The sequence below is a fragment of the Barbatula barbatula genome (assembly GCF_947034865.1).
Source record: "Barbatula barbatula genome assembly, chromosome: 2".
Lineage (NCBI taxonomy): Eukaryota > Metazoa > Chordata > Actinopteri > Cypriniformes > Nemacheilidae > Barbatula > Barbatula barbatula.
Window position 1 is genome coordinate 19,020,024 of NC_136767.1, and position 23,275 is coordinate 19,043,298.

The following is a 23,275-nucleotide window of genomic DNA, read 5'->3' on the forward strand; positions in this document are numbered from 1 at the left end:
CAAGTGATGATCAATAAAACTGATAATCTTCAGCGAGTTAATAATTCACAGGTTCTGTAAGCCTACACTCAACTCAAACCACCATCAAGTAAGTAAATGATACAAACACCGACCAGCATAAAAGAAAAGAGAAAATGTTTTTCACGACTAACTGAGCTCTGTTACTCTTTTTTTTATCTCCTATACTGTAGATGCCTCTGAAGTGACCGCCTTCAAAAGCAAGTAAAGATAAAAGTTATCTGATCCTCAATTTCCTGATCCTCAACAGTAATAGGTTACTATTAAACATGTTGTCACAGTAGCTGCGTCAACACACTATAGACAATCAGGTCGCCCTTAAGTGCACCCAAAATTACAATGATGTCACTATTTTCCCCACAGTTATTCCAAATATGTGTGATTTTTTTTATAGGCCTGCTCTGCAACATACTAGTGTGGCGTGGGACAAGATTTAATGGCTGAGAGGTGCAGGCTGCAGGAAAAAGTGGTAAAACTATGAGCTGGTAGAATCTGAATTTTGACATACTGAATGGTTGCAGTTTTCTTCTTTGGAAAACAAAAGAGCTGGTCGCTGTTTTCCTTGCATTTCATTTGAACGACTTAAATTTCTGTCTTTTGCTCCCCCAAAAGCTATTATATTTCTTAGGGATGCAACGAAATGAAAATTCTTGGCCGAAGCCGAATAAAAATGAAACACTTCCACAGAATTCTTCTGTATTTCATTTTCTATTTAGCATTAAAGATGCTGAAGTGTTTGGGATCTTCATTCAATTTCTGTAAATTCCCTACCTGTTAGACATGATAGCTCTCAAATATACTGTTATACTGTATATTTCAAAACATTTCTGTCATGTGCGATTAGTCATAATTAATCACAGAAAATGTTTTTGATTAATCAGATTTTAATCGATTGACAGCACTACTAAAAATATAAAAAAACTGTTGGTGTATTATATACACTGCAAAATGATTTTAAAGAGAACCCTGTGTATAGAGAGATGTATGGCTTAATGCGTTGTAATAGCCTTACACCACTACTAGCATTTGTAGTTAGAAACACATCAAAACCATGTTCTTTTTCCATGACGCAAACAGCTAAACACAGACACACATCAGATCTTCAGTAAATATAAGGTTCTGTAGAATAATATATATATAAACTGCTAAAATTAGAAAGAAAATAAAGATGCTATTTGGTGTATTTTCATACATTTGAATATTGTTTGTCAGAAACAATACAAACATGCATATTAATAACCAAAATCATCTAAATGTATTATATACACAATGTTTTAACCCAACAATGTAATCAATTTCATCCCGATTTTGACTTTTTGATGTTGATTTATCAACTTCAGTTGTCTAGTGTTATTGTCTTCTCTCCCTCGGTCATTAGCTGACGGGGGCTAATCTTCACTTGTGCTCTAATACAGAATAAATAACCAAACCACAAGCATCTTATTATTTATGTTTATCAGTATATTCTTATAATGTATTGTGGTGGTCTTAAAGGCGGTAGTTTAAAGCTATTATTTAATGCACGCTTACCTTGAACAGACTCTTACTGATCTTGACCGCGTTCTTCTTCTACGGCAGGTAGGCTTGTTTATATATCTGATCTTATTTTGAACGTGTCAAAATGTACTGTTATATATAGAAAACGTGTGTACTTCGCTGTTGCGAAAGAGAACAGGTTTAGGTAACAACCGCAAAAAAAATGCCCGCCTCCAAGTAAAAATATTTTGTCCATTTTTTATTTCACAATTATAAAATCAATTCCATTGTTCATACATCGCTCTATACCCAAGGATCCTTTTAAGAAGAAAAATCATGCCTCTAGTAAGTAAGTGCAAAAGTTTTTTTTCATATTTGTTGATGTACCTTGAAACAGATAGCCGGAAGTGTTTAAATAATTCGACTCATGTTGTTTATCGTAATCCAATGTGCATCCTGAAGCGAAAAGCCATTGTTCCCTATGGCGCCGGATGTAACAGAGCTGACAGAGATTTTAGCGAAAAGGACGTCATTGCTGCGTGTGCATATACCCCATTCTGACTGACAACCCACTCAGTTCACGTCCCTCCTCAAAACGCTGCCCACAAAAGCTGACTGTTCTCTCATTAGGTGCTCTCGTGGCCGGGATGCACAGAACATACTTTGACAAGTTGTTTAGTACAGGGAACTGTGTGCACGCGACCACTGTACGATGTCAAAGGATGTCGCGAGCGGCGGAGGGACTGTCAGATTGGTAAAGAAGCTTTCATTCAGAAATATATTCCGGCACGGCAAGTACCATGCTGTGTCTTTCTCTGACACTAACTTAGAAATGCTCCACAAACTGCATTAATAAAGCAAGCATCTCTCTCTTTAAACATTTTGTTGTTCATTAAAATGATAGTTCACCCAATAATGAAAATTTGGACACAAATTACTCCCCCAGCCACCCCGCCAAGTAGTTTCAAACCTGTATACCTTTGTTCTTTTAAACAAAAAGAAAAAATGGTAGCAATTGACAGCTCAGGGACTCCATTGACCCACGGTGCCCAGAAACATTTTTGCTTTCCTAAATTCTTCAAAATATCTTTTTTTTATGCGCGACAGAAAGTTGCTAACATTCTTCCAAATATATTTCTTGGTCTACATCAGACCGACGAAATTTATACAGGTTTGGAACAACTTGAGGATGAGTAATTCATGACAGAATTTTCACTTTTGGGTGGACTGTATTTTTATAAAAAATATTTTACAATATTCAAGTTTTTTAACGTTCAGTTAATAATTCACAACAAAAAAAGGTTCCCCATACATTCCCTTTTAAACCGATATCTCAACTGGTTTGCTTCTTTCTTCAATAAAAGGGTTAAAACATTTCCCACAAATTGTGTATATGAGTTCCTACCATCTGTTGAGGTAAGAATTAGTCGTTAGATTGAGGGCTTTGGGAGTTGTTTATTTCCAAACCCCGGGTCTCTAGAGAAGTGATTAATTGCTCTTTGAAAACATATCCCTCTCAATAACTCCTGGCCTGGGTACACACGGCAAGGCCATCTAAGCAATTTTAGTAGATTTAATCCGACGTCTCATATGAAAGTCATCGGACGCTGACGGCTTTAAACGAGTACAGAACACTAAAGATTACGTTTTGCTTTTTCATCTCATTTATCAGGGAGAATGTTCTTCCTGGATACGACTCAAACAGAGGATCCTAACTTTCTTTTTTGTGTGTTGTTCTTAGACAAAATACTCAAAAATATCTTCTTTCTTCAGTCATCTTCTGATTACACACAATTATGTATTTATTATTATGCTTAAAATTAAAGGAGTAGGAGAAGACCTGGAACTACAACAGTAGCCCTTCGGAGAAGCTCATGATAGGCTCTTCTGATTAATCTTCTCTTTAAACCAAATGGGAGGTATTTCAGGCATTAGCTGTTATCCAAGTTGTCAAAAGGTCTCAAATTCAAATGAAGATTCAACATGCAGCAACAAAAAGATTCAGCTTTTGCATCAGTTTCCAAAAAAGGTCCAAATAAACAAGGGAAAGCATTATGCAAAAAAATGATATACTGAAATCGCAGTCATTTCAAACTGGAAGGATTCGATCATGCTCTTTAGTCTAAAATTAGAGTCAAAAGGGCTCTGCATTTCTCAAATGTATGCAATAAGATCACATAATTCAAATTGAACATGTGACTAAATTATCTTTATGGACTGGAGGTAAACCAATGACAGATTTTCGCAATGAGCAATGGGAATGGGACACGGGCATGAGCCATCTGCTCCTTCCGCTGCCTCACCTGTCAATAAACACAGCAACAACAAAAACAACAATCCCACAATCTGTAGGTCGATATGTTTCAATCAGTGAGCAGTGAAGCCGTCAGTTTGCTTTTAACCCTTGTAGAGGAATTACAAGAGCTATACATTTAAAACATCACTGCTGTTGCATTGAGCCAAAAACTGAGAAATAAATATGCATTATAAATGAAATAAACATCTCCTTAAAATAGTACCAACCAGTGTAAAGAATTCACATATAAACAAAAAAATTATGAGCAGCAAGGTGCAGAACCCAAACACGCTTCAGTGGCGTTCCCTGAAGACTTTTCTGTTTATTTGCATTTTGCAATGTTTGGTTGGTCTGGTTTGACCTCATACTAGTTTTGAAACATTATTTTAGCACATAAATCACACAAAACAGGGGGGGGCACATTAGTATACTGAAAGTCTCCCTAGCTCTCTCTCTCTCATGCATGTATAATGATGATGAATATTTGGGGGAATCCTCAGGCTAAGGGATTAGCATTAGGAATGTGTTAAAACTTGAGTGTTTCCACAAAACTCTAATGCATTTTTTATCTAGTTCTCTGTAACGTATGCTCAGAAGAGCCTGGAGACATGACTGGGGTGAGGCTGTGCCGATAACTGGGTTCAGAACTTCACACACAGACAAAAATACGCTGCCAATGAGCTCAGATGAAAGTCTTCACAAGTGGCTTGTATCACAGAAATCAGACCCCTTTGATTTTAAAAACAGTTCAGCTCAGGCTCTTGTTGAAGGCCAATACAAAGCACTACACAGAACTATATTTAGATTATAATCCAGATAAAACTAAAAATTACAAATGTAAAGATTACTACATGACTGTCCACACCAACCAACAACGCTATTCTATATGCTCACACTGTGCAGATAAATGTCCTTTAAATTATTTCTCTTTTATTAGCTGGAAAAAGTGATCCCACCAATACAATTTACATTTTTTTTGTTGAACACAAAGGAAGACATTTTGAAGAATGCATGACAGCAAAATAATCTGGGGCCCTTTTGACTACCATTGTATTTTTCCTACTACGGTAGTCAATGGAGGGCAAAATCTGTCTGGTTACAAGCATTCTTCCAAATTTCTTTCTTTGTTCTGATGAACACAGAGAAATGTATACAGATTCGGAACAACTCGAAGGAGAGTATATGGGGAAAGCATTTTTGGGAGAAGTATCCCTCTAAGCTAAAAATATGAACATTGCAAAGAATCATGTTTTACTTCGTACATTTATGTTTTCAATATGCTTGATTTTCTGCTCAACTTTCAAATTTAAGACCAAGACAATATGATTGCGCCCCTTGACACTGAGACTTTCTGTTCTCATAAATAATTCCCAGAGGCGGCAAGCATGAGCACCCAGCGGGGGGGCAGGAGCACAAACCAGATCTGTGGCCTTTTCAACAGCCTTGGATACAATCTCACAGCTAACTGACAACCGCTAGTTTGAAGAGACTCAAGCTCTGCTATACAGGCCCAATTACAGAGAGATTTTACACAGGCGCTTGGGGAGGTGTGCATATCCTGTTAGCTCTGCACTGGAAATTCAATAGAAGCAACACCAATGTTTTACATATCTCTTCATCTTTCCACGAAACACACGGCATGCCAATTACGTCAGGAACATACAGAAGTCAAGGACGATTAGATGCAGGTGCGTGAACGCACGCCAGCGCTGCGGTCGATGAGACCTAGCGGACTGGATTATTCTCATGTGTGTAGGGGAAACACAGATAAGCATCAAATACACGTCAACACACCTCGGGTTTCCAGGAATCCCTTATTCCATAGAGGAGCCTGGGGATTCATTGAAGCTTTACGACAGCATGAGGAAAGAGTGCAAGAAGAGCATGTCTGAATCTGGTTTTTTTTATTTTTATAAAAAACACAATGTTTGAGAAACAATATTAACTATGGTGCAATAAACATTTATTAAAGGGTTAGTTTACTCGCCATCTTGTTATTTCAAACCTGTATGGCTTTCTTCCTTCTGCAGAACACAAAATAAGTTATTTTGAAGAATGTTGGTAATCGAACAATACATTGGTTTTGTGTCCACCAAAAGAAGTAAATGGGTAACGCCGTTGTGTGGTTACCAACTTTCTACAAAATATCTTCTTATGTGTTCTGCATAAGAAAGCAAGTCATACAGGTTTGAGGATGAGAAAATGAGTGCGTTCACGTGCACAAAACTGCATCTTCATCAACTGCATGATTCGAGAGCTGACTTTTATGCATGACATGCGCACACAAACGTAGCTGAGAGAACACCGGTAAACGTGTTTACATTCAGAGCGATATCGGAGTAGTGGCAAAAAACGACCTAGGCCAAGCGGGTTTTGCCGGCGTTTACATGACTTACACGTTATCAGCTTATTAAGCATAATTGGAGTAAGACTGTGCATGTAAACGCAGCTTCTTGATGTAATGTTTGCTCTACTGTAGCTGTATAAACCTGCTACTCTACTGTGTTAGTCATACACACACTCTTCAAATATCATAATGCTGATGAACAATGATGGATAAATCCTGGTCAATATTCAGTTCCTAAAGATCTCTTGGATGATAGTGCTGCGTATGATGCATTGGTCAAAATGTATAAATAAAAATCTTTGATGCAGATTCCAGTGATGACAAAAGGACTCCGTGTTTATGTGAGATCACAGACAGTGCGCAATAGAATTAAGTCAAGGATGACAGAGAACACACGGAGTGAGTCTGTAAGCAGACCAATTCAGATCACAATTGCAAAGTAATCTCACCTTTCATCAGAAAATGACATCCCCGGAAAAATTAATTTAGCTGTACACACGCGCAGACACACTCACCCCGTGTTTACACAAAACATAGACGTGATGATTGCCATGAGCCTTGTTTAAATTCAATGCAACTGCAAATAATGTCTGTCTAGAAATGAATGCACACAGTTGACTACATCAAATGGCCAAATACAAGCACTGAACATTAAAATCTGATTAGGCCTAAATCAAACCTGATGCATTATGGGTAACAAATGCATTTTATAATAAGGCTTAGCATTCTGGATGTGAATACCAACTCTTAAATAATTAGGTACATTAATAAGATAAGTTAGTGATTTATAATCCTCAGTAACCAAACAGATCTCATCCCCCATTAACTCCCATAGTATTTATTTTCCCTGTTCGGTTCCTGACATTCTTTCAAATATCTTCCTTATTGTTTAGCAAAACAAAGAAATGTATACAGATTTGGAAAAATCTGAAGCCGAGTAAATCATGACAGAATTTTCATGTTAGGGTGAACTCTCCCTTTAAAGAGGGTTGTTATCTGTGTTTTCTTAAGAGACTCGACACGTCACTACACTCCAATTCTCAGTGCCTCTCTCCCGCCCGCACAAATATTTGACAGGGGGACAACAAAGGTTCTCATCGACTCCCTCTCTCTCCTGGCCTGCTCTGCTCTCTCTAGCTTTCTCCCGTCTCTGTGAATGTCTCTGAAGTCTCTTGACAGTAGTAACACTGAAGCTTCGCTCTCTCAAGCTCCACGAGCGCAGGAGAGAAACCAGAGGTGACGACTTTTTGAGTGAGTGTGTGTGTGTGTGTAGCAGCACAGAATCCTCCAGTGTCTTTTATTGCTGAATCAGAGTTAACCCAAGGCAGAGGTGAAATGACTGTTTTCCCCCTGGCGATGAGTCTACACACAACAAAGATCATACAAGACAGATACATAACAAATAGGGGAAAATGTTGTCGTTTCCAATTTTCAAATAACATCACCATTGCTAAATAATGGTCATTCTGGTAACCCTAAACTCTCCCCTTGTCTTCCATTGGTTGGCCAAACGGACACCCCTGCCCCAACTTTGTGTTATTGGTTGAGCCAATGTTGCCGCAACGTTTTAACTGTGTTGCATCTCACATGCAGTCATATCTGATACGCTAGTAAGCAGAACTCAAGCTGCAACAATAATAAAATGATGCAGCATTGCTTATGTTGCAACAAATGCTGTCATTTATTCTGGACTCATGTCTAAAACACAAAATACACTACCTGGACTCACAATCCCAAAACCACTGCCTGTATCCTGAGAAGTTTGATTTACTTGCTCTCATTCTAACAATACGGTCTGAAACGCATGAGACAAGGACATCTTGCATAAGTGTCGCCAGGAGATATAAACCCTAATTATACTCTCACATCCAGCTCTCGGGCCACTGTGACATCATACATTCTGCAAGTGGCTTACATTTGAAGAATAGTCTCCTAATTGACAAGTGGTCCGTGAATGCCATCGTTTACTTTACATTAAATCCAGGCACATAACTATTCTGATCAGCACAGCTGCACTTTATCATATTGTTTTATTGTACTGCATCCCTTTTTCATTACATTCCTGTTTAGCTGAGGTCTGAGGATACAGTGAAATCCTTCAAGCACAGTAGAGTCAATGGGGATTAGATTTACCGAGCATGAAGGGAAGGCAATCCGGTGCATGTTACAATATCAATCCAACAGGTCAACAGCACGTATTTCTTCCAGCATGATACAACAATTGCAAAAAATAACAAAATGTATCATATACACACATCTATAACCTTGCATCTGTGGTGCTCATAAAGAATGTAATGCTTCTGACCATATCCGCCCCTTCCTCTGTCAACACCGAAGAAACTAGATGCATTGTTAAAATAGCATATTCGTGGATAGTGTTTGATCTCACTGCCACTATATATAACCCAAACAAAATAATACTCACATATCAACTTGGTCGCGTGTCTTTTGTTCAACAATCTCCGGCGCGTGTCCGATCACAGCTTCTGTCGATTCGGCTCAACCCAATGAGACTTCAATATAAGTTTCACTCTCCTAAAGAGAACAAGCCGGGAAAGATCATCTATGCGTGTCGTTGAACCGAGTCTGACAGCTGGATTCGATTTCCGTGCTTAAAATCGCTCGCCGGGTCTGGAGAATCGAGCACGTTTTGTCCGTTGTTTCGTTGAGTCTCTGGACTTTATTTGGCGGCGTTACCTCCGCATCATTTGAGTCCCCCGTGAGTCAGTTTGATGGCATATATGGTCTCTGCCCCATCCCTTTCAATCTCTCTCTCTCTTCCGCACTGCTGACAGACAGATCCACGACCGACCGCTGTTTCAAACACCGCACGTTCACATGCAGTCTAACGTTACAGCTTCCGCGTTCCGCGCGACGAGCAGCCGAGCAGCCTTGCAGCCTATCAAGTAAATTGCCTTAAATTATATGGGGTCTCTTATCGCGTGTAACATTGCGACGCGAAAGCTTGGATGAACTTCACAATCCATCAAACATTTCCCCTTTGTTACGCTGCGGTGGGGTCCTAAACACCGCCGGCTAATGTTCGTTAAGCGTCTGGGAAGTTCGTAGTTATGAGTTGGGAATTACGATGTGGGTTTGGTTGCAGCGGGATGACATTATATGTCCCTCGTCAATACATTTTGTATTTCAAGTTTTGTTGCTTTTAATAAAATGTTAGCTTTAAGGTCATCTGTAAGCTCGCGTGCTTCAAAAAAGCCAATGACATCGAGCATACAAAACGGAGGCTACTGTTGATCGTGCATGCAAAACGCATGAGTTTTGATGACATCATACTGCATTTTAACCCTTTTATCAAATATACTCTAGGCTTAAACAAACGTTGTCTAGATTCTGAAGAATATAATCTGAAAATACAACGTTTGTGTATTTTCAAGTGCTTTGCCTCAATATTTTAAACAACCTTACGAGTAGAAAAAAAAGGCATAAATTACACGTCATTGTCGCTGTTTTTATTTGTTGTAGTAACTGTTTCATATTAAATCTGAATCAGGAATCTATTTGACTAAATTGTTTATGCAGCTGTTGTTGGCACAAGCTGTCGATTGTGGCTTTTCAGTAAACAAAACATTATTGGTTATTAAAAATATTCTTCCTGTTTCAACTGAAGAGATAATAGACTCTCATTCACAAAGTTTATAGATCTTTAGTTTAGTTTTTAAATAAGTTTTAGTACAATTACGGTCCGAATAAGGCGTTAATGTGGCCTCATATCCTGTAACTGTAAATCTGCACTGAAATGGTCTTTATTTACTGACAATATTGTGCAACCGAAGCTTTAAAATATAAAAAAACAACATGTCAGGTTTATTGCCATGGTATTCCTTTGAAATTGTTGTCTCGATTTAGACGATCAAACTATATGTTTGCCAGGCAGTAGCATCGTCGCCCATAGATAATAACAACCAAGTTAATTTATCCAAAGGTCAAAGCCATCTGTTCCTTTTCCTTTTGTCTATTACAGAGTAATCCAAGTCTACAAAACAGTCTGATGTAAGTAATAGATGGCGAGTTAGCGTGTGTAAATCTAGTGGGAATAGAGATTGTGTTGTATCTAGGTGCCCTTGTTGAACACAAGCTTCAAAGAGAAATCCTTTGCTTGGGGAGGATCCACACTTGTTTTTCCTGCATGGTGCTCGTGATGAATGGAGGAAAATGTGTTCTGGCCTGAAACACCCCAAATAAAAGTTTTTTGCATTTTAGAAAAAATGACTAGCTAAAGATACACAATGGTCATGGGTTAAATTCCCAAGGATAATATACTGATTCAAAATTTAAAGATTGGATGCACCTGCTTTGGATAAAAGCATCTGCCAAATGAATAAATGTATTTCTTTTTTTTTTCATTTTACATGCTCCATTCATAGCCCTTTCACAATAATAGTATGAACGTCTGCTGTTAAGTTTGCTAGCATATGACTCATACCAAAAAATTACACTTGTGCTCTTATTATGCGCTCAGACTGCCAGCAAATCACAGACAGAGAAAGGGAACATAGGTAGTGATATGCAATGCAAAGCAGAGAGAAAAACAAGACGAATGAAAAATGGAGCCTATGGAGAAATCGGAAGAGAGTGAGAATAGACTGGATGAAGCTATTTATGAAGCAGGAAGATATTAAAAGCTGATTTTAAAGCACAACAGAGAACACAGAGAAACATCACAGATTAGCACAAAGTGCCATTCATTCTTGTGTTGCGAGCTCTAACCAAACTCGGCAGTTTTATTTGTATTTTTTTTTTGTGGTGTGTGTTGTCAGTATTATTGTCTATGAGCAATATTTAACCCCCCATTTATGTGCATGTTGGACAAATATTAAACCATTTAAATCACAGAAGAATTGTGTAAGAGTGAGAACCCCGAGTCAAATTGTAATTAGTTTTTATACAATTTATTTGAAAGCAGCTTTAGATAAATATTGAGACGTGAGGAGGTGGAAGGCAGTCAAATGCACATTAAAAATGGCTTTAGCTGAGCAGCACAATACACATCTGTCTAGTGGTCAGACCATAATATGATTGCAGTTCAGTCACATGACACCATAATATTTTCAGGAGAAAAAGGGCCATGATTTTTGGGCCGTGACTTTTATGAAACATAGGACATTGGTTGTTAATAACATGGAATATGTTTTTTTTCTTATTAGAAGATCGTTGCAGACATTACATAATAAAGGCGTAAGAAATGCAACTGAACAAGACAAAAATAAGATGGAGATGATAATTGGAATACACATAATATTAGAGAGAGAGAGAGAGAGAGAGGAGGCATGAAAGAGAGAGGAAGAAAACAGCAATGTGTGACAGACAGAGAAAAGTCAGACCCAATAGACCCAATCACAAACATGCACAATCTAATCCGAAAATTAACATCGAATGAGTATGTGATGCAGATTTGTATTTTCCTATAGAAACAACATCTCTGATGATGGAAAATAACTATAAAATAACAGCAAACCATGTTGGTCAAGCCAAAGAAACTATAATTGGATTTACCGATTTTGCTTTGTCTCCTGTTCTCTGCTTATGGGTGTTATCATGTTTAATATCAGATATTTTATGGTAGTTTCATTTTATATCTTAAATATTCAAATAATTGTTTTTTTGCTCTTGAATGATCTGGCTGTTCAGACTTTATGGAGGTGATTGATTGAGTCTTGTGAGCAATATATTTAAAGACTCTGTGGTCCTGGAGTGTGAAACATGCTATAGCTCTACTCAGTACTACGGAGACCTGAACCTTCATTAGCCCTGTAAGGGTGTCCTTTCTCCCAGTGGTACGAGCCCCCCGATGGGCCAATGAATGTATGTTTGAACACATCTAATATATAGTATTGTGTAATACAGATAAATTTATAGAACAACAACTGGAGCAACTGTCCTAAACTAAAAAATATGGTTACATTTCAGTAAAGGGGGCAATTCTCACTGTTAACTATTGTTATTAGCATGCCTATTATTAACATATTGGATGTTTATTAGTACTCATAAAGCACATATTCTACATGACCACATCCCTTATCCTATACCAACACCTAATAACTACCTTACTAACTATTAATAAGCAACAAATTAAGACTTTATTGGGGGGAAAGTAGTAGTTAAAGGTTTGTTAATGGCGAGAATTGCCCCTATACTGGACCACTCAAAAATAGTTTATTAATAATATTTACACACGATCCTGAACTCTTACGAACAGAAAAGAGACTAAACAGTTTTCAATTTGGCGAGTTTGTAAATACACTGTTTTGATGCTTCACTGTGGGTTGTCTGAGGCTAAAAGCAAACGCACATCTATTATATCTGCATGGTTTTGCTCCTCACAGTTAGTCTTCATTGTGCGCAGATCTTCTCTGGTTCCCCTTAAGCTCTCTCTCAATGATAACAAAAAAAGATCTGCTTGTGCCAGCAGGCTTACAGCATCTGTTTATTCTTCAGCCATACCCATGACTTATGGGTGCACATGAGAAATGCTACTGTAGATTGAAAAGCCCGACCCTAAGAAATGATGTAACAGTGTCGCCTGCTGGTGTATATTGTTCATTACACCTAAAACATTTAAAAGAACCTTCACACCAAAGTAAAACGACCCCATTAAAGAAACTAGACAAGCACAATACGTAAATAAATTAGAAGATAAATAATCTTTATTTGACATGTCTTTTATATATATAAAATATGAATCCACAATTAATATTACCAAGGCGTTACAGATAATTCTCTCAGAAGTGGGCGCAAAGCTCCAGCCAGTTGTGCGCAGGCAGAAAGACAGCTGTCCAGTAAGAATGGACCATGTCAGGACCACACAGTTCTAACTAATGAGTCGAGCTTTGGATTCGCAGAAGGGAAACTTCACTACAATCTTTTATTTGCATTTCTCGATTGTCTATCAATGTTTTATCTTGATTGCCTCTAAAATGTAGCAAAATAAATTCTGTCACGTCATCTCTGAAATTACAACAATCAAGAATGTTTCAGAATTACAACTTTCTGTATAATTTGATTAAACTTTCCATGAACCCAAAAAGTATGCAGGAGAAGCACCAACAAAGTTAAGAAATGTGGGGAAAAAAGATTATTCTAATATGATGACAAATAAAACGAAATGAAAATCACAAAGTGGACATCCAACTTTCTGCTTAACACACAGACATTTCATATCTCTGGAGATGGTACCCACACCAAGCCCTTCAAAAGAACCACTTCATAAGCCAGCAAAGATCACTGGACATCACTCTGTGTAAACCACGCGTGTATCTTTTCCAAAACAAAACAAACAAAAAATCCAAGACATTCAAACCCAAATATAAAAGCAAAAGTTATCATCAAATATTATCATTATAAGCACAACTCTAATCTTTATTTTACAATTGAATTTTTGACTCCTAAACTAAATTTAAAAGACACAAAACCCCTGCAACCTTAAAAAACAAACTGTAATAACAATGAAGAAACAACCTCCACTATTCTACAAAATAGTCTCGATCCTCAGTTACGCAAAGAAAAATAGTCTCACGCTGTCGTCTTCCGGGTGGTAAAGACTTTCGATATTTAAAAAATTAAATATACTGTATAGGTTATTAATTACAGTAACAAGGTTCCATGCAATCAGGTATTTCTTTTTTTTCTGTACAGAGATCAGTAGTAATAAGCAAGGCTGTACAAGCCCACACTTTCTATTGGTGCAGATGCTAGTGTGAATATGAAGGACCTTACTGCCTCGTGCCAATACGCGTACCTTACACAGACAGTAACGCAGTATAGTACACGGTTCTGATGTTTCATTGCCATTGCAAAGGCTAAAGGTGCGAGCGCACATGAGACATGAGTTTGGCATGACCTTACATTTGTCAGCGACGCAGAAGTTGATATTTGTGACAGAATATTAGACACAACATTGTTACAATAAATATCTGTCAGTGGAATCACAGCTAACAAGCAGACGCACACTCTCCAAACAGCAGTTTTACGAAGGCATGCATAATGACACTAGGCACAGGAGAAGTTGTTTTTCCAATACTTGCACACCAGCATTTGCCAAACATATCGTGAAGGCATATCATACCCTATAACAGGAAAACTGACAAACTAAACCACCTGGGTTCTTTCAGTTGAATACGTTATTATTACTTTATTACAAAAACTAAAACAAAAATTTGCTTCATCGAGTTCATCGAGATTGTAAGAAAAGCACTAGCGGTGGTGAATTCTTTCCCAGTGGAGATAAATGGCAGGCGCGGAAGCGGATGACCCTCTCAATGTCCTTTAGGAAGTGAAGAGGATGTTTGTCATCGTGATATTAACCATGTACAGTATTGAACCAAATGAAAGAAGTGTACTAGGGTACAGTTTTGGACTGCTGTGGTTACATTTAAAAGATAAAAACAGAAAAAAGCAAGGGAATGTACATTCAAGGGATACCTCTTTACTCTCAAATGAGGGTGTTTGTGTCAGATAATGTTAAACATCAAAGCTGTCCGAACAAGCATGCTGCAGATCAAATTCAGATTTCTCCTCTGTTCTCTCATCGTTGTTTAAAACCTGTCACTGCTGTCCATTGATATTAATACTTAAGTGCAGGCTGCACCATGTTTGGGTTTATAGTGTTAAACTGGAGGAGGAGAATTCTGGGGTTCACTTGGTTTCTGTGTGTTTTCGAAGTATATTATGTAAAAAGCCTCATTTCGTAAATAATAATTTTGAGATAAAATGCATTCATGGGTCAGCTTAAACTGGGTACAGATCAAACCTCTCAGGATAATTTAGCATAGAAATTCAGGATTTAAAACAGCATGCTTTATGACGCCTTGATCTTTACAAAAATGCAGGTTTTTATATATGTAAGTGCAACATAGAAGCAAGTCAGATTACATCTGCTGCCACGTTGAGCTTTGTGTAAACATTTATCTAAATGTACTTATGGCTAAGAGATGGACCTCTTCAGCAACAGGAGAGAGAAATAAAGCGAGAAAGTGAAAGAAACATCTTTGACAATTAAATGAAATGCATTGAAACTGGTAGAAACAGGAGCCAACCACTCATAAAAACTGGCCATTCTGTCCAAACATTAACACGCACACTTCAAAAGACCCCCGAAAAGAAAGCGCCACCTCCATCCTCCTTTCTCTCAATTGTAGTCTTTCCATTATTTGTAAAGTTTTATCTGTGCCAAATTCTTCACATAATGCAAATGTAACCCATAATCCCCAAATGTCTAACCTCCGTTCCATTAAGTGTGTGAAAGCTAAAAAGCTAGATAAAAGAAAAACTACAAAAAAAGTTTGTCACACAGCTCGACATGAACCCACACACACCTTGCTCTCTCTCACACATGCAAACTACAAGCCCTGCTTGTTTTTAGTAGTGGCTGGATATGCAGCAAAGACAATGGAGATGTGAATGGACAGGTCTGACAATGTGTGAAAGTGTGTGTCACGTGCAGTCTTAAAAGCAGAGAGGAAAAGCCAGGGGTGTGAGTGTGTTCTTGTGTGTTTAAAGGAAGTTATCCTAGAATTTCAGCTGCCGACTCTTCATGTACCTTTCCTCCTCTTCACCTGTAGAGAGAGAGAGAGAGAGAGAGAGAGGAAAAAAGAGAGGAAGAGAGCGAGAGAGACTGTTTAACAGTGTACCATGGTGAATGAAAACAGAAAGAGACAGGGTGCTTTGGGAACAGGAAGATTACAGTCAAAAAAGTACCTTTCCAAAGATGAGAGGAGAAAGTTAAACTGCCGGAGAAAAAAACAGGTCAGAAATAAACACATAAAACCACATGACAGAGTCAACACACCAGGTATGAAGAATTGGAATATAAGGAAGAGTCACATCAAAAAACAAACATTTTTGCTTACAAACGCTCTGGTAAACAGGTTGTACCTTCTGAGTGGTGGCGGGAGATATACTTGAGTGCCTCGTCCAATAGGATGACGGGAATTGAGATCTTGAGGACTACCATCCATTGTGACCAATGCAGTGGAGTTACCTGGAAGATGATCTGGGGAACGGGAGAAGACGAGAAAGAGAAAATAATGAGGGATGAGGAAAAATAGGATTTGTAGTGAATAACGGGCTACACATTAGTCTGTTCAAACTTATAGTCAGTTTCAATGGACACACACGCCTGGTCCGAAGTTAACTTCCGGTCTGTGTTTGTTGATCGGTCTGGCTAGTGGCTAATAATATAACCATTTATATTTTATTTATTTATATTAACAATCTGTTGAATTTGATTGTATATTAATCTTGTTGAATGGGTTAAGTTACTTTTGATTTAAAGTTTAGCCAAGTAATGGTTCTTCTACTGGTAACCAAAAAAATAATACTGGCTAGACAAACTTGCTAGCTAATGTAATTTACATGATATTTTTTTCTTGTTATCAGAAATAATTTAGAGGGACTTTAGATAATTTGTGGATGTGTAACGGAAGTACATTTTGGGCCACAAATGCACGCATGCGCAGTAATGTTTGTTTAGGTTGTTGCTTTGAAACAGTCTATTGGAGTAAAGCCAATTGAGGACATTTACGGTGTGAAATAAAGTTGACTTGAAAATGTTGTCTGAAAGACAGTGATGTTAACGTCACTCACCGGTAGAGGCTCCACATACAGGATTAGGAAGTGTAGAGACATGGAGAGGATTATGGCAGCGAGTAGCCATATATTCACCCAGGGTGGCATCCTCAACAAAGACTGATTCTCTGAGAGACTAAATGAGAGAGAAGTGTTAACACGAGTTAGGCCATGTTCACAATTGACTTATTTTTTGAAACTGCAAGCCTCTGTTTTACATTATAATCCTATGGAGTAAACTGTGTTAAAAAAGCTTTTTAAAGTGCCAGCATCTTTTTCTGCAGCTCAGAGCATCTTTTGAGGTTGAAACCCCCCCTAGTGAATCACCTTTTCACAGGTAACCAATTGCAACATAACAACATGCAAGGAACGTGATTAGTCGAGAAGTATCAAGCTAAAAAAAAAATGCAGACCTGAAACGCCCATAGTTTTGTATAAATGCAAGTTTAATTTTAATTTTCAATAACTTTTGATTGCATTTCTAGTGGGGAAATTGGATTTGTAGTTTTAAATATGTGATTGGTGATAGCGAAGGCGCTCTCTGTTTATATCTATCTATGATATATTTTGTACATTGCCGCCTGCTATTTGTAACCACAATGATGCAAGCGTTTTGTTCAACTAATAAGTGCCATTGTCAACTTTTTCTTGTCAAAAAGAAGTCAAATGTCAACACGGCCTTAAGTGCCTTGATCACATAATGGTGAAAGTTCTTGCAAAATTTGAAACGGCAACATTTTAGACCTTTTTAGATTTTAATCATATATCATCTCTTATTTGTGCCATATACAGCTCATTTAAACTTCATTTGTAAATGTAGAAAATTTATAAAGGGCTGTAACTAATCTGATAAAGGGCTGTAACTAATCTGATAAAGGGCTGTAACTAAATGAATGCAATATACTTTGTGAATGCTTTGCAAGCTATTTTTTAATCATTCCTCACCTAATATAAAAAAAGCCTCCTTATTTAGTTTCTAGTGTTTTTGAAGGAAATATAGTTAATAGAAAAATAAAGTGGAGAATAATTCCACTTTATAAGGGACTGATGCAGCATTTCACAATGGAAGCCGGCCCTACCTGTTAAGAGCGTTGAACATCTCTATGGTAACAAGAACAGAGAGAGCCATGGTGGTGGGGTAACGTGACTCAAAGACCTCACAGTCAATGCCCTCAAACATGGGGTTGTCCTCTGTACACTGCATGAAGTGCCGCTGTAAACAAAAAGATGAGATAGTTTACCATGCTTTTAAAATCAACGCAGAACAAAGTAAAGCAGCATCACCAACCAAAAGTGTAAATGTGATTTTATTTGTTATGATAATTATTAGGGGAATATTATGGAGAATCTGACTGTGCACTGGTATTATAAAAGGCCTACTTTCAAAATATTTCAGTTCATTCATTCTTTGCAAGAATAACACAGGAAATAACTTGCCCCACTTATGGGGGTCATTGTGCCCCCTTGAGGGACTGATGTGATATCAGAGCAGCTGTGTGGATCATGAGCTGAGATCTGAACACCCAAAAAGCTGTGTCTTATTTTAAGATGATTCAACCCACTTTTATAAAAAAACTGTTTTAGGCACAAGGTGACCAATCTGTAACCAAACCATTCAAAACAACATAATGAACTTTATATGGTCTCACTCACCAGCTGATAAAAGGACACCTGTGGCCCTGCCTCGTCAAACAAATACCACCACGTGGCAGCACTGACAGTGCCAAGACCCACATATCCTTGAAAAACAAGTGTTCAAATAACTTCAATACATTGCAATCTTGAAGGACAGATCTGTGAATTAACATTTAAGGATTTAGCAGACAATTTAATTTGTTCCTGTATTCCCTGGGAATGTAACCCATGACCCTGGCATTGGCAACTCTAGGCTTTACCAGTCTAGCTACAGGAATGCTAATAATAATACTAGTCATTAGGTCATGACTGGGATACTGTGCTGACCTCCAATGGCCAAGTATCTGAAAAAGAGCCACCCGGAGATAAGAGGCTCCTTTGGATTTCGAGGAGGCTTGTCCATGATGTCCAGATCTGGAGGGTTGAAGCCCAGGGCAGTGGCAGGCAGACCGTCCGTCACCAGATTCACCCACAGCAGCTGAACAGGGATCAAAGCCTCTGGAAGGCCAATGATGGCTGTCAGGAAAATACTGATAGAAAGAGGAAACACATAAGCATAGATGTGTACAGTAAACTCTATAGCAGCTCTATAGCAGACTCCAACTCACCAGACCACCTCTCCAACATTGGAGGAGATGAGATACCGGATAAACTGCTTCATGTTGTTGTAGATGGCTCGGCCCTCCTCTACCGCGGCCACGATGGTGGAGAAGTTATCATCAGAGAGCACCATCTCAGAGGCTGACTTGGCTACAGCTGTGCCTGAGCCCATGGCTATTCCGATCTCTGCCTTTTTTAAGGCAGGAGCATCATTAACGCCATCTCCAGTCTTAAAGCAAGATGGGTTGGAGAAAAAAAGCTTAGTGTGGAGTACAAGGGTGGATTTTGTGAAACCAGCTGTTAACCACTGTCTTACCATAGCTGTGATCTCATCGAAGGACTGCAGATAAGCCACAATTTTGGACTTGTGTGCAGGCTCGACACGGGCGAAGCAGCGTGCCCTTTTCACAGCCTCTCGCTGGGCTTCTTGAGTCAAGTCGTCAAATTCTCTGCCCGTGTAGGCTTTCCCCTCTACATCTTCATCCTCGCCGATTATGCCGACACGTCTACAGATAGCCACGGCTGTGCCCTTATTGTCCCCGGTGATCATGATGACACGAATACCCGCCTTACTGCACAACTTCACCGAGCCAATCACCTCTCTCCTAGGTGGATCCAGCATGCCCACACAGCCAACGAAGGTGAGAGTTGACTAAACAGATGATGGTCAGAATGATGAACACAAATCATTTGGAACCAATTGACTACCATAGAAGCAAAATTTACTGTTTGCTTTCCGATTTTTTTCAAAATATCTTATTTTGTGATCAACAGAATAAAATTCATGAGGCAACTCTTTCATCCTACAGTAGTCAATGGTAGCCAAAAACTGTTTGGTTACAAGCATTCTTCCAAATATCTTTCTCTGTTTTCATCAGAAGAAAAAAATGTATACAGATTTGGAACAACTCAGGGGGGAGAAAATCATGAGATATTTCATTTTTGGTTTAACTGTTTTTGAGGTTCAACCAAACTCTAAAGCAAATGCCACTGGATTTGGTTTATTGCTATCCAATGCAATGATAGTCATAAAAATTTTTTTTAGCTCCCTTAAGTGTCCAAATACTCTCTGGGCTTCTGTATGTTCTACATAAAACGTTTGTGGTAAACAATTAAGTGACGCAAGTACAAATAGATGCAAACTCTCTCACCTCATACTCCGAGAACTTGGCAGAGTTTTCCAGATCCATTTTGTCATCAGGTGGAGGAGAATCTCGTGTGGCCAGAGCCAAGCAGCGCAGCGTATCTCTGCCAGCCCCCCAGTCTCTTATTGTGCTCATCAGTTCTTCTTTCACAGCAACGGTCAATGGAACGCGATCTTTGCCAACACGCAAAAACTGACAGCGGTCAATCACGCTCTCTGGAGCGCCCTACGCACATAATAGTCAAGATGGGAGGTACAGGTGTGATGCATATTATATTGTGCAAAGTATGTTACGTACGTCTGAAGATGTCAGACATATATTATAAATACCTTGACAAACATCTTGCTCTGAGGTTTTGAGTCAAGGCTAGTGCAGTAAACAGACATTGATTTCCTGTCCCGGGAAAACTCCAATGTGAATTTTTTCTGCATTATCTTTCTGAAAATCTGTGAGAATAAAAGGTATGAGATAGAGAGAGCACATGTCATTTGCAGCTGTTCTCAGGGGCTGACCGCACTATAGTCACAGATCAAGCTCAGGTGGTGGGAGAAGAGTCTTGCACTTACACAGAAGAACTGACATGCTCTATGCAACACTGCACTTGTCTTCTCAAATGTATTTTAAGTCCTTAAAAAGAGTGCTGACAATCTAGTAGTTAACTGTGTCCCCTGAGTTCTACCTGTTTAAAGCACAACTACAGTTAAAGCATGGATGTGGTGAAAAACTGACTTCAACTTCGTCTTCAACAATAAAAACACTAACTGAAAAGCAAATTGCTGGCTTTGAGTGACGTTCCGGTTTTTATCCAAATATGTGCAAAAGAACATTAAACATTTGTACTGATTGTGCTAAATAGGTAATAGTTAACCTTTTTATTTGTTAAAAATCTGTAAGTTATCCTATTGGTCTTGGGGGCTTGTTGTTTGGAAAACCCACATAGAACTGGTCAAAAGTTTTGCACAGGCATAGGAGGTTTGAAATTGCCCCATGTCATGACATCAGCCCCTTCACCATCTTGTCATCATCATTTCCTGTCATTGTCGCAATTTGACATATAACAAAAAGCTCCAAAAATTTAATAACGTCCAGATATGAATAAGCAACATGAATTTCACTGATGTAAGGATATTTTGTCACCACTAGGTGGAAACCACCACCAGCAAATCAGGATTGAGAATTGAGAAGTCCTCCATCTCTGTATTACTGACATTTTTTGTGACTCCTCTGAACACACACCATCAAAATAAGAACCTCCCTCTCTGAAAATAACATGACATCACTCCTCAACAGGCTTCCTCTGTTGGGTCCTCCCTATCATCTGTATGTGAAACATCAAACTCCTCGTATGCACATGCACCCATCTGCTGTTTTTTAATATTTGCCATCAATGTATTTTCAGGATTTTTTTCCCCACCGAGAAATGAAGGCTTGGAAAGTTTAGCTAACCTCTTCATAATCTTGCCTGCTAATCTAAATATTATGCTTTCCCTCTTCGAGTCTGTGTCACCAGAGCTTTCTATTTTTATTCGAGAAGTATGTAGGGGTCAGCAGAAAAAAATACATTGATGCGGTCATTCACTCTTACAAATAAAATGTTTCCCAAAGGGTACAAAGGGAGCGAGAGGTCAAGACTAGTCTACTGTTCCCAGTAAACCATCAAACCCCAAGAGTACTGTGGGAAATGTGACCCTCTCCATGAAAAATAAACACTTTTCTCGACTGATATAACAATCTTTATCTCATGCGAGTGTATGTCATATTAATGATATTCGTCATCTGCTATTTATGTCTGCTTTACTGAGGATAAAATATCCCTTTAGGGTAGACTCGGATTTACTTTCCTCTCAAACAAAAACAAGATATTTCATATCTTCTCATGATTGCCAAATCTCTGCTTCACTGTCTCGTACCACTGGCCAAACTTTAAGATCCTTCACATTTCTTCTCAAAGCCTCATTTATCAATTTCTCCATCTCCTTTCCTCTTTCCATCACAAACTCTCCCAAAACATTATTCTTTATCATCCCTCATACCCTGCCTCATTCCACAGCCCCACTTACCATATTGCACGCTGAAGCTCTTTCCACTTTGCTGAGTCCACCGAGCTCAGTTTTAAATACGTTCATCTTCTCCACCAGCGTCGTGAGTGCCGTTTCCGTGGCCTCGCCAACCTTCTCGTAGACTCCCTTGGCCTGCGGGACAGTATTAGCACAAAAGCTTGTAAACATCCAGATTCTCATCAGTAGAAAGAATAGAGCAAATATGCAATAATTTTGATATAAGCCTGGAGCCATATGCTCGCTTAGCCAATGAATGTTATTGTTCACGTTAAATGTCACATAAAAACAACAGACCATGTAATAACACCAGCATATGGTCACACAGAAATAAATAATCGAGGTCTCGAATAAGTCATTTAGATGCCTGTGTAAGAACGGCAGTAAATGACCAATATACAACATTTGTATCTGTGTGTGTAAAATGTAAATTCATCCTCATTTAAATGTCTACGTATTCATGCATATGTCCTTCATGGATGCTAGTCTGAAAAAAAAAATATTAGTGGAACTTTACAAGTGTGATTAAAACAGCATGGCCCAAATACACAGCCAATACAATAATGCAGAATATCTTTGCTTTAAAATATTTGCGTGAAATGTATTATTACTCTAGTTAGTAAATAGTTATTTAAAAATATTATATTTGGTTCCTTCAGTAACAAAGCAAGCTTTGCAAAACATATTTGGCTTGTTCTAACTTGCGCTGTTCTTTACCCTACCTGACACGCATGATATTACGCAACGCAGTTACCATGATACCACGACGATGGCACAGAGGTGAGAAATGCGAGTCAACGTGCAAAACAAGCTAATTAAAAAGCTGACCCTTACTGAAGAACAGAAAGCGCATGTTTAACCCTTCAGACTTTGTTCAATTTAAAAGTGTAAATATGGTTCTCGAGTTGCACACTGCTTACCTCATTGTAGTCCAGCGAGGAGTCATTGCACAGGGAACAGATAGTGGCCAGTTCCACTAGACCATCATAGTCTCCGCACTGCACTGGCCTTTCACATTTCAACCTGACAAAAAAAACGGAAACGGTCAATGTAAAACAGAGACGTAAATACAAAACAAGTATAACGCTTGAGTGTAAAAGGGATAGTTCATCCAAAA

At 38.6% G+C, this 23,275-nt stretch overlaps 2 protein-coding genes across 3 annotated transcripts in view; both read right to left on the reverse strand.

Annotated features, from left to right (window-relative positions):
• camkk1a (calcium/calmodulin-dependent protein kinase kinase 1, alpha a) overlaps positions 1-9,202 on the reverse strand; it is a 67,034-nt gene extending 57,832 nt beyond the window's left edge. The window contains exon 1 of the mRNA XM_079479113.1: positions 8,563-9,202. The gene's annotated coding sequence lies outside the window, so the exon portion shown is untranslated. The remainder of the gene's footprint in view (positions 1-8,562) is intronic.
• Positions 9,203-12,780: 3,578 nt separating this feature from the next.
• Positions 12,781-23,275, reverse strand: part of atp2a3 (ATPase sarcoplasmic/endoplasmic reticulum Ca2+ transporting 3) — a 45,715-nt gene continuing 35,220 nt past the window's right edge. The window contains exons 10-22 of one of the 2 annotated variants that reach the window (XM_079448942.1): positions 23,079-23,181; positions 22,162-22,293; positions 20,431-20,547; positions 20,108-20,326; positions 19,273-19,608; positions 18,965-19,185; positions 18,684-18,886; positions 18,375-18,460; positions 17,801-17,934; positions 16,740-16,857; positions 16,029-16,146; positions 15,852-15,880; positions 12,781-15,709 (exon numbers count right to left, since the gene is read on the reverse strand). In XM_079448942.1, the coding sequence (XP_079305068.1) occupies positions 15,876-15,880; positions 16,029-16,146; positions 16,740-16,857; positions 17,801-17,934; positions 18,375-18,460; positions 18,684-18,886; positions 18,965-19,185; positions 19,273-19,608; positions 20,108-20,326; positions 20,431-20,547; positions 22,162-22,293; positions 23,079-23,181 (1,792 nt within the window). In that variant the 3' untranslated portion in view covers positions 12,781-15,709; positions 15,852-15,875. The remainder of the gene's footprint in view (positions 15,710-15,851; positions 15,881-16,028; positions 16,147-16,739; positions 16,858-17,800; positions 17,935-18,374; positions 18,461-18,683; positions 18,887-18,964; positions 19,186-19,272; positions 19,609-20,107; positions 20,327-20,430; positions 20,548-22,161; positions 22,294-23,078; positions 23,182-23,275) is intronic. The other variant, XM_079448941.1, reaches the window with a different exon arrangement.